Below are 11,714 nucleotides of genomic sequence, written 5' to 3'. Positions count from 1 at the left end.
TGGGCCCTTGGGGAAGGAGGGAAGTATTGACACTGTTACTCCCTAGGCCTTTGAGCTCCTGTCTGCAACCAGGGTCTCCTCCCCCCTCTGGTTACCCTTGGGCAGGCTTGGCACAGCAGGGCCACTAGGCTCCCATCTGCTCAGCAGGTGGTGAGGAAGGAGACACTGGCACAAGCTGCTCCTAAATGTTTTTATTAGAAAATATCCAACCCAGACAAAATGGTTACAACAGCAAGAGCAGGCAGCCATAGCCTGCATGTCTGTAAACACCCACCCTCTCCTGCCTAATTCTACCATGCGCCATAACTGCAAGGCTGCTCTGCCCCCCAGGAAACAGCCCCTGTTCCCTCCTGCCAGGAGCCCTTGGGCAGGGGTGGCTGGGGCTAAGGCACATGGGAATGCCCAGCTCCTGCTGTCACCTTTGGTGTAACAGACGCTGGGCCTAGTCCTGTGGGCACTACCCTGCGTCAGGGTGTCTGCAGCCAGTTGGCGCAGCATGCTCTTCCTGCCCTGGCTCCAGCTCCCCTGAGAGAGGAGCCCCCCACCCTGCTGTATGTGAAAGAAGAGGGAGGATGGAACATTCAGTTGATTGTCAGAGACTCCGACTAAGCTCAGCTGCCCAGGAGCAGAGTGAATCCATTGCATAGGTTTAGGCAAGTGCAGGACTAGCGGGAAACCTCATATTAATCAAATACAAACCCACTGTACAAAAGGCTTCCTTTTATAAACCCTGCTCACAAAAACATAGTGCAAAACGCCGCCAGCTCGGCCGGCCTTTGGAATGGACAAAGCTTTGGTTTCAAAAGTGCCAGCAGCCGCCTGCCCTTCCCCATGGAGGGGGGAGGCTGGCACAGCTCAGCAGGAAGCAGGCAAAGCCCTTGTCCTCCCAGTGCTGAAGCTCAGGAGCCCATGGGGCTGTTGCGATGCTCTGGCCACATCACTCGGAATGAAGAAGGGCCTCGGTGGCCCCTTGGCTCCAGCTCAGGGAGAGCTTGTACCCTCTGGTCAGCGACTCCGCCAAGGCTCAGGCCCAGGCAGGAAGGGGAGGGCGGAGCTCCAAGCCTGCAATGAACACTGGGGAGAGGCGAAGGCAGCAAGCTAGGCCAGTAATGCAATAAAGGGGCTGGAATGAGAGTGGCATGAACAGGGCAGAGGCTGCACAGGTTACCATGTGACCCATGCCTTTGGCTAGAGCTCCCTGACCCAGAGAAGCCACAGGGGTCGGAGCCCCTGGGCACACAGGCTTTGTGCAAGTGCTGTATTTGATTCCAGTAAGATGTACCGTAAGGCTCAGGCACTCTCAGAGGAGAGAGCAAAGCTCCTGAGCCGCGCCCAGCCCATTAGGTGAGGCGAATCCCAAGCACTTGTTCCAGTTCCTGTCTGCGCTGCTGAACCTGAAAGGCACAAGGGGCAGGAGGTCAGGCGGGCTCTGGGACCTGCCGAAGCTCGCCCAGGAGAAAGGCAGGGCTGGCTGGGGGAGCATTGGATGGGCACAAGCTCTCTTGCCCCTCGGAGGCGTTCTCCACTTCGGAGCGTCTCACTGGAGCTCAGCTGCCACTCAAGAGCCTCACAGCACCAAGCCGATGGGCGACTGAGCCACGACAGGGGAGGTACATTTCCTGACTCCGCTCAGGATTTTAGACAGCAGGCCTGATGCCCCCCCATGCTTGCTGCTCTGTCCCTGGCTGCAGTCCATTCCCACAGCATGCTGTGGGGCAGATCTTGCCTATTCTAGGCCTCCCATAGCTCTTCACCCTTGAGTCCTTCCTCCAGGGGAGGACTCCAGTACTTCTCGCCTCCCTGGGCAGCTGTGAGTGAAACCCACAGGGCTGTGTCAGTTTCATGCGGGCCCAGTGAAATTGACCAGGGTCTTGTCAGGTTCACTGCTGGCTGGGAAGGCCTGCAGAAGGGCAGGGACAGAGCTCTAGAGTGGGGGTGGGAAGGACCAAATCTGGTCAGGAAAGGGGAGGGGCTGAGGTGCAAAAAGGGGGTGAGCACTGATCCTTCAGAAACAGCCCAGTTCCCAGCTGGACATCCCAAACCTGGCTCAGCTCCAGGGGAGGGCAGGTTCTAGTTCGAACCGCGTGCTCACAGGAAAAGGCACAGCGTGACTGGGCCATGGAATACAGGGCTCTGCCCACCCCTCTAGCATTGGCTAGGGCAGGGAGGAGAGGGTGGCAGGGATGCTGGTAACAGCTAAGGGGCCAAGCCCAGGCAGCCTGGTCCGCATGGCAAGAATCCACACCTTGGCAAAGATGTGCCTCCCCGCAGCCTCCTGCGCCCAGGGCTGATGGTAGAAGTCGGCTCGTCTCTCCTCCTCGGGGTTCCCAATCACGTCCGTTATGATCTGCAGCACCACATGGGGAGGAGAGAATGGTCAGGGGGACGCAGATTGCTGGGCTCACGGGCAGCTGCTGCCATCCCAGGACCCACAGCAGGCTTCCCGGACACCCCGCCCCTGCCAGCATGATCACACGTCCCGCGGGGCAGGGCAAGCATCATGGCAGAGCCTGCTCCAGAGGGGAGGTGCCCCATGGCTTCTGGGCTGGATACTGCACTGTGCAGCATGGGCCCCATGCCGGTGTGGCTATGCTGCAGGGGGCTGTTACTGCATTACCCTGCAGGGTAATGCCATGCCCCAGCCCCTGCTCAGCAGCAGCTCGTCTCTCCAGTGGGGCCCCAGCTTTACCTTGAGGTCCCTCCTCTGGGATTTGATCCATTCCTGAATGAAGTCCTGCGGGTTGTTGCTGAAGCTCAGCATGAAATCTCGCTGTGTCTTCAGCTGGTTAATGGACTCAATGGTCTCGTGGATCTAGCAAGAGAAATTGGGTGAGGGGGAGCCAGCTGGGGCAGGACTGGCTTTGCCATTTTGCTTGCAATTGTCTGTAAAGGGCTCCAAGCCAGGACCCTCCACAGCATGGGGGAGAGGCTGGGCGGGGGCCCAAGGGAAGGCTCAGCAAGAAATGAGTGGAGCCCACTTCCTCCTCCTGCCAAAGCTCAGGAACACATGGGGTAGCAGCGCAGCGTAAAGCCAGGCCCAAGTCCCTGGAGCTGCAGTCCAGAGGGGTTAACTCGTCCCCCAGCCCAGCACCAGACACAAAAGGAGCTCCGTCCCCCAGGGGTTAGCGTCTCCACTGGCAGCTAGCACAAGGGATTCCAGGTTCCCAGCCCCGACCCCTTCCTTAATCCTGCCTTGCATGGCCTGGCCCCCGGCAGGCGGCTCTGGACTCCCAGGGCAGGGCTGGCTAGGCCAGCCTGCGGAGCGCAGCATGCCAACAGTGGGAGGAGGGTCAGGGGAGCACTCTGCAGTGAGAGCAGAGGGGGAGCGGTGCCTGCACCGGTACTGAATCTCCTGTGGTATGCTAGCTCACCTGATGGGAGGCTGCTGGCCTGGCACACAGCTCAGATGGTGCAGTGAATCCGACCAGGGGCCCATTTCCTCCTCCCCTGGGTGGGCAGCTGCAGCCCAATGGCTTGGCACACCGAGAGGCACAGGACTCTGCCTAGCTCCAAGCCAGAAGCAGCAGATTCCTGCCCAAGGCTCAGGTGCTGTGCACTCAGAAGCCCAGCCCTCACCCAGAATCGGGATCTCAGCTGTTACTCAAACAGGGGTCTAACCCGTATGGGGGAGGGGGAAGCTTGAAAACATGAACCAGGGTGACTGGTGCAGCAACATCTTTGTGAGGGAGGGATAGCTCAGTGGTTTGAGCGTTGGCCTGCTAAACCCAGGGTTCCGAGTTCAATCCTTGAGGGGGCCAAAGTGGGGATTGGTCCTGCTTTGAGCAGGGGGTTGGACTAGTGCTTCCGCTGACGTGCACGGGCTGAAATTGTGGAAAAGCAGCATCACTTGCCCCATAACCTCAGCCGTGCAGAACACAATGCCATCCACAGCCTCAGAAACAGCTCTGACATCATAATCGAAAAGGCTGACAAAGGAGGTGCTGTCGTCATCATGAATAGGTCAGAATATGAACAAGAAGCTGCTAGACAACTCTCTGACACCACATTCTACCGGCCATTACCCTCTGACCCCACTGAGGATTACCAAAAGAAACTACACCATCTGCTCAAGAAACTCAAGAACAAATGTTCTGCATAGAGTTCAGAGTTCTGCACAAGAACAAATCCACACAGACACACCCCTAGAACCCCAACCAGGGGTATTCTATCTGCTACCCAAGACCCATAAACCTGGAAATCCTGGATGCCCCAACATCTCAGGCATTGGCATCCTGACAGCAGGATTGTCTGGCTATGTAGACTCCCTCCTCAGGCCCTACGCTACCAGCACTCCCAGCTATTTTCGAGACACCACTGACTTCCTGAGGAAACTACAATCCATCGGTGATCTTCCTGAAAACACCATCCTGGCCACTATGGATGTAGAAGCCCTCTACACCAACATTCCACACAAAGATGGACTACAAGCCGTCAGGAACAGCATCCCCGATAATGTCATGGCAAACCTGGTGGCTGAACTTTGTCCTCACCCATAACTATTTCACATTTGGGGACAATGGAGACCTTCAAATCAGCAGCACTGCTATGGGTACCCGCATGGCCCCACAGTATGCCAACATTTTTATGGCTGACTTAGAACAACGCTTCCTCAACTCTCTTCCCCTAATGCCCCTACTCTACTTGCACTACATTGATGACATCTTCATCATCTGGACCCATGGAAAAGAAGCCCTTGAGGAATTCCTCCATGATTTCAACAATTTCCATCCCACCATCAACCTCAGCCTGGTCCAGTCCACACATGAGATCCACTTCCTCGACACTACAGTGCTAATAAGTGATGGTCACATAAACACCACCCTATACCGGAAACCTACTGACCGCTATTCCTACCTACATGCCTCCAGCTTTCATCCAGACCACACCATATAATCCATCGTCTACAGCCAAGCTCTACGATACAACCGCATTTGCTCCAACCCCTCAGACAGAGACAAACACCTAAAAGATCTCTGTCAAGCGTTCTTACAACTACAATACCCACTTGCGGAAGTGAAGAAACAGATTGACAGAGCCAGAAGAGTACCCAGAAGTCACCTACTACAGGACAGGCCCAACAAAGAAAATAACGGAACGCCACTAGCCGTCACCTTCAGCCCCCAACTAAAACCCCTCCAATGCATCATCAAGGATCTACAACCTATCCTGAAGGATGACCCAACACTCTCACAAGTCTTGGGAGACAGGCCAGTCCTTGCTTACAGACAGCCCCCCAACCTGAAGCAAATACTCACCAGCAACCACACACCACAAACACTAACCCAGGAACCTATCCTTGCAACTAAGCCCGTTGCCAACTGTGTCCACATATCTATTCAGGGGACATCATCATAGGGCCTAATAACATCAGCCACACTATCAGAGGCTCGTTCACCTGCACATCTACCAATGTGATATATGCCATCATGTGCCAGCAATGCCCCTCTGCCATGTACACTGGCCAAACTGGACAGTCTCTACGTAAAAGAATAAATGGACACGAATCAGACGTCAAGAATTATAACATTCAAAAACCCGTCGGAGAACACTTCAATCTCTCTGGTCACTCAATTACAGACCTAAAAGTGGCAATTCCTCAACAGAAAAAAAACTTCAAAAACAGACTCCAACGAGAAACTGCTGAATTGGAATTAATTTGCAAACTGGACACCATTAAATTAGACTTGAATAGAGACTGGGGGTGGATGTGTCATTACACAAAGTAAAACTATTTCCCCATGTTTATTCCCCCCCCCCCCCCCCAAACTATTCCTCACACATTCTTGTCAACTGCTGGAAATGGCCCACCTTGATCATCACTACAAAAGGTGTTTTTTTTTCTCTCCTGCTGGTAATAGCTCACCTTACCTGATCACTCTCGTTACAGTGTGTATAGTAACACCCACTGTTTCATGTTCTCTGTGTATATAAAATCTCCCCACTGTAGTTTCCACTGAATGCATCCGATGAAGTGAACTGTAGCTCATGAAAGCTTACGCTCAGTTAAATTTGTTAGTCTCTAAGGTGCCACAAGTCCTCCTTTTCTTTTTATGATTCTGTGATCTGCCTGAGTCTGCTGACAGCCTGATACCAGCTCTCCCTTTCGCAGCCCTTCAGCCCTCCAGGTGGGTAGCTCCGTGTCCGCCCCGGGGACTCTTTCGCTGCTGCTCACCCCATGGTGCAGACATGACCCAGCTGCCCCAGCCCCCACTGACAATAGAGAGCTCAGGCCTCTATATGGAAACATGGGGAGAGCAGACAAGAAAGGGAATTTCTAATGGCTCCCTCTGGCTGCCCGGTCCCCCAACCCCCATCCATTGGGCACCCCATTAGCATCTCCCTGCCTGGGCTGGGTGCAAGCTGCCAGTAGGCCTGTGAGCTGCCAGGGCAGTCACCCCCGACCAGCCTGGATGGCGTACGCTCAATGCTGCATTGCGCTCTGGGACATGGAGCCTTCTGCAGAGAGAATTTAGCAAGGGCGCTGACTGGCGACCCTGCAAGCAAGCCAGGACCCCAGCCATTCACAGCCTCAGGCTCCGCCACTCGCCACAGCAGGACTCCTGCTCTCTATGGATGGGGGCAAAGGGCTGAGCCCCAGGGTGGCACAGACACGCCCCAAACCTTGGTATCCAGGGAGGCGATTTCCTGCTGGTTGGTGGTGGAGGCCAGGAAGTTGCTCATCTGAGCTTTCAGGGGGTCGTCCACCTCGACATCTATGTCATAGCAGGCCGTCTTCTTCTGGTCGTTGGGATCCACGCTGTGGGAGGGGAGGCTGGCAGTTAGGGCCTACACCTGGCACTTTGCAAACAGCAGCCAGCCCCCGAGCTGGAGACATGGTCACGTGCAGCCCCAGCCCCCGAGGGAGACCAGCTTCCACCCCCCACAAAACCAGCGGAAGCAGTGGCAGCGGCAGGGCAAACTTCAGCCTGGCAGGAAACAGAATGAACTGCACGGAGCTCACCACACCCTGGGGCCAGGCTAGAGCCGGTGCTCTGCCCCATCCCCTGGCCTCCTCCAGCCGTTCTGTCTCCCATTCCAGAGCCAGCCAGTCCTGCCCACCCCCCACCCCACATACACGGCTCATCCATCCCTGTTCCCCACTCCAGAGCCAGCCAGTCCTGCCCATCCCCACGTACACGGCCCATCCAGTCTGAGCACACTGAAGAAAAGAATCCCAGAAGCAAACCAAACCCCAGCCCGGCCCAGGTAAGTCCCAGCCCCAGAGCGGACAGCAGGGGCCATGCCCTGCCCTACCTGATCATGTGGTTGATGATGATGGGATCCGGATGCTGCAGCAGGCCTGCCAGCTTCATGGGGATCTCGGAGAATCGCATGCGAATGCAGCTGAAGATCTAGGGGGGGCAAGTCAGAGCATTAGCAGCCCCGGTGAGGAGGCTCCTTCAGCCCGCGAGGGGATGGGACCCAGCTTGCAATATGGGCAGGACCAGATCACCATCTGATGGTGTAAGGCAGGTAAACGCTTCAGTGACACTCATGGGAAGTGGGGCATGTTGCAGAGCAACTGGCATGGGGGCAGCCAGATCCTCAGCACTCCTCCCCCAGAGAACCCTGGCAGCCCTGGGCACGGCCCAGAGACACCTTCCCCTCACCCACCTTGGGCCCGGCCGCAGGCTGCTGAGCCCATTTCTGCATGGCAGCGACCAAACGGCAATGCTGGCCAGCAGGGAACGGTTAACCCGAGGCTGGAGAACCCCAGCTGGCGAAGGGCGGGAACAAGGGGCTGGTCTCTGCCGAGGGACGGCAGGGCCAGGCTGAGCTGGCTGCAGCTCTGGGCACACAGGGAGGGAGTGGGGAGGCCCAGGCCCACCTGGCGGAAGTATCGGTTGCAGTTGATGTACTCCTTCTCGTGGCTGTCCTGCAGCTTGTTGTGTTTGATGTAGAGCCACAGGGCCTGCATGATGCTGGCCCGGGTCTGGGTGTGGACACCCAGCAGGCGAGCCAGGCGAGGGTCCAGTTTGTACTGCGGAGGCTGCAAGGAGACACAGCGTCCGGCTAGAAACAAATACGGAGACAGTGCTCCCCCCCAGGGAGGGACCAGGCATCTTGGCTCCATTGAGGTACCCAGGTGTTCCCTCCCAGCATCACCTGCCGACACAGAGCTGCACCAAGCCTGCAGAGAATGGAGCTGTCTGCAACCACCCCTCCTCCCTTGGTGGGCACACCGGGTCCAGAAGGGTTTGTGGTTAGAGGGGTGAGGGGGTTGGCTTGCTATTGCCATTCGAAATTCAGGCTATGGGCGCAGCCCAGCTGGGAGCTGTCTGCACTTCTCCCAGGCTGGTGCAGCTCCAGCAGCGCTATCCCAGCATGCACTGTGGCTGGGCTGATAGGATCAGGATGGGACCTGTAGTCTTCCTGGGCCACCAGGGTGCTCTGATCTAAACTGATCTTCTCCCTGCAAGAGCCTCTCATGGACCCACCTGGCCACTGCCTTCCTCACCGACCCTGGTGACCTGGGTACCACTGGCCAAGGGCTCCATAGGCCACTGCGAGAGTGGCCCCCCATCCCTCTTGCATGGCGGCCAGCTAACCCCCTGGCAGAGGCCCAAACTCTGCAGTGCACTTGCTGATTATCCGCCAGGGGGGCAGAACAGATCACTGGAGGGGAGAGAAGTCGGTCCCATGGGAGCCAGCCCCTGTCTGGGGAAAGGACCCTTATGGGGGGAGGGACAGGCCTGGCTCCTTCACTGTTCAGTAAAGCCTGGGGCTGGGCCACACCAGTCTCTCCTGCTGTGGGACCAAGCACATGCCCTCCCCATCCATGGACAGTCAGCAGGTAGCCTCAGAGACTCACCAGGGGAGGGAGGGAGAGAGAGAGAGAGAGAGCCAGCCCGCCCCCGGGCTTTCTATAGCCTGCAGAAAGAGCAGGCTCTGGCAGGGTGCAGCCATTGACAGCTGAAAGGGCAGCCCCAGGACCCCCAGGGGGTGGTGCATATGGACAGGAGGTAGGTGTGGCGGGATGGCGACACGCTGGCAGTCAGTGCCGGGACATGCCGCCTGCCTCCGGAATTAATCCCCCCACTCAGCAGAAGCTGCCAAACCTGCCCTCCCTGGGGGGAGCTTTATGCCTGCTCAAGACAAGCAAATGTTTTGCCTTTGGGATGCCCCAGCATGCACCACATGGCAGGTATTTTTACATACCTTTGCTGGCCCCCCCCGGCTCCTTAAAGTCATTTGATGGGCTGCTCAGATCTGCCCCAGGGGCAGCCCCTGCCAGTCAGCCCCTCCCTGTGCTCTCGGCATAGCCATGCCATTACCTGCTGCTAGAGGGGAGGGACTTTCCCCAGGGCAGGCAGGTTAGGCAGTGGGGGGACGCCAGGCTGCACTGCTGACCCCAAAGGACCTCACCTGGTGATCCAGCATGAGCAGCAGGGTGCATTTCACATTGACATCACCAGGGCGCTTGACCTGGAAGCCGTCCGTCTCTTGGGTCGTGGGCATCCTGTGCCACTAGGGAAAAGACCAACATGATTAAAGATTTACTGCCAAGACCACAAGGGGGTGCTCTGCACATGTTATTCGCTAGTTCATCAACATCAGCCATTTGGAGCCTGACCCAGCGTCAGGTAGCTTGGGGCTAGAGTCTTCTCCGCACCCTCGGGCTGGCACCCTGACAGATTACTGACCAGATTGCTGTGCAAGGGTCTGTGAAAACCCAACTCCCAACTGCTCCGAGTGGACTTTAAACATCCCAGGGCAGTCGAGTTTGAGCCTGTCCTTGGTTGAAAACTCACCCTGCACGCTTGTGGAGCTCAATGTGTCCCACTTCCCTGCTGCCCTCTACCCCGGGGGGAGGAGGCCTGTTGCGTATGGTTTCTGAAGAGCTCCTGGCTCCGGCGGGCCAGGGGAATACAGAAACCCGAGAGATCACAGTTAGGGGTTCACACAAACAGCTCGTTAGCAGCGCGGTGGCTGGAAACACAAGAGCCCTGGAGCTGTGCAGCTATCACAGCCCAGCCCCTTGGTGGGCTGGAGCGTCAGAGTTGAGTTCTAGAAGCACCTCTGAGCACAGCACTGTGAATTCCAGGACCGGCCCTGAACCTTCCTGACAAAAGCTCAGAAACACGAACCAAGTGTAACTGGAGTCTGCAGCCAGCCTGGAACAATAGCGCTGAGATTGGGCCCTGCCCCACTTCTCTCAGAGTGAGCTGAGCCACCTGGAGCGTACAGCGGAGAACCCTGTCAAACACCACTCTGGTGAAGATAATCCCCCATGATTTAACGTCTCCAGATCAACTAGGAATCATAGCAGGAGAGGGTGGGTGGGGGGTGCTGAGGAGTATTGCAGTGGTTGAATACACTAGTGTCACTGCAGAATTTGGTCCCACTGTGCCATGGAGCACGATACCCCCCGACCCATTATTCCCAGGACCCAGCCTACCCTTCAAAATTGTCCAACAGGCAGATCTTGGCGATCACAGACCTGTTACAGCAGCTTCAGAAACTGTTCAGATCAACGATAACCGGGGTGGAGAACATTTTCTTTATCGGGGCCACTGACCCACAGAAAAAAAAAAAACAGCTGTGGGCCACACACAGCCCCACGGGGGGGTGCAGAGGCTTAGAATTCCCCTAGGCTCCTGGGTGGGGCCAGAAATGAGAGATTCAGGGTGTGGAAGGGGGCTCTGAGCTGGGGCAGGGGGTGCAGGCTCTGGGGTGGGGCTGGGGATGAGGGGTTTGGGGTGCAGGAGAGTGCTCCGGGTTGGGGCAGGGGTGCAGGTGGGGATCGGGAGGCGTGGTCTGGGAGGCAGTCAGGGTGCGGGAGGGGGTTCCGACCTGGGGTTCAGGGTGTGGGCTCCAGCGCTTCCCGCAGGTGGCTCCCGGTTGGTGGCGTAGCGGGGCTAAGGCAGGCTCTCTGCCTGCCCTGGCTTCAAGCTGCTCCCAGAAGCGACCACCATGTTCAGCCCCTAGGCAGAGGTGCCAGGGGGCTCTGTGCAGTGCCCGCAGTCCCCGCAGCTCCCATTGGCGGTTCTTGGCCAATGGGAGCTCACGGAGCTTCCCGGAGCAACCCTGTGCCTAGGGGCCGCAGGGACATCCCAGTCACTTCCAGTCGCTGTGTTTTAACGGCCTGGCAACCCTCCCCCCGCAGCAGGGAAAGGCAGCATTCGTGGCTCCAGCCCAGCGGGGGCGCACCAAGGCTCAGGACTTCCGGCCTACAGCACAGGGACTTGCCGCGGGCTGGATGAAATGAAGCAGAAGGCTGGAGGTTCCCCACCCCTGAACTGTAAGTGAACACAGAAACTGCCAGTCTGGGTCAGAGCTGAGGTCCATCTAGCCCGGGATCCCACACTGCATGCTGGAGGCTGGTGCAAGAAGCCCTGCAGGAGGCAGTTCTGGGACGATGTGCTTGGGGGGGGAGGGAGGGGGGGAGTCTGACCTCATTAGAGGTTGGCTGATGCCTGGGACCGGGATGGTTTTGAGTGTTCACTATCCAGCTCAGGATCCACTCCTTCTCTGCCACCCGCTAAGCTCTTGGCCCAGCGACATGTCTGGCAATAAGTTTCACAGGCTAGTCGCACATCACATTACCAGAGGTTTCCTTCTTCCCCCAGCCCCCAAGGGCTGACCAGGTAAAAAGCAGATTTATGATGATATTCACCTGAGGGCTGGGACAGGCAACATTAGCTCCAGACCAGCGACCATGTGGAGGTTGGGATTCTCATGCCCCACTAAGGCTGGAAGAGTCTAGCGCACAC

The 11,714-nt window shown here is 57.3% G+C and overlaps 1 protein-coding gene across 1 annotated transcript in view; it reads right to left on the bottom strand.

The window, feature by feature from the left end:
- Window positions 1-182: 182 nt before the first annotated feature.
- SMARCD2 (SWI/SNF related BAF chromatin remodeling complex subunit D2) overlaps window positions 183-11,714 on the bottom strand; it is a 36,573-nt gene continuing 25,041 nt past the window's right edge. The window contains exons 7-13 of the mRNA XM_074940804.1: window positions 9,367-9,468; window positions 7,829-7,990; window positions 7,255-7,352; window positions 6,622-6,757; window positions 2,690-2,812; window positions 2,246-2,347; window positions 183-1,394 (exon numbers count right to left, since the gene is read on the bottom strand). Of these exons, the coding sequence (XP_074796905.1) occupies window positions 1,341-1,394; window positions 2,246-2,347; window positions 2,690-2,812; window positions 6,622-6,757; window positions 7,255-7,352; window positions 7,829-7,990; window positions 9,367-9,468 (777 nt within the window). The 3' untranslated portion in view covers window positions 183-1,340. The remainder of the gene's footprint in view (window positions 1,395-2,245; window positions 2,348-2,689; window positions 2,813-6,621; window positions 6,758-7,254; window positions 7,353-7,828; window positions 7,991-9,366; window positions 9,469-11,714) is intronic.

The sequence above is a fragment of the Natator depressus genome, chromosome 27, assembly GCF_965152275.1.
Source record: "Natator depressus isolate rNatDep1 chromosome 27, rNatDep2.hap1, whole genome shotgun sequence".
Classification (NCBI taxonomy): domain Eukaryota; kingdom Metazoa; phylum Chordata; order Testudines; family Cheloniidae; genus Natator; species Natator depressus.
Note: the sequence above shows the minus strand (reverse complement) of the source record. Positions and strands in the feature narration are given on the sequence as shown.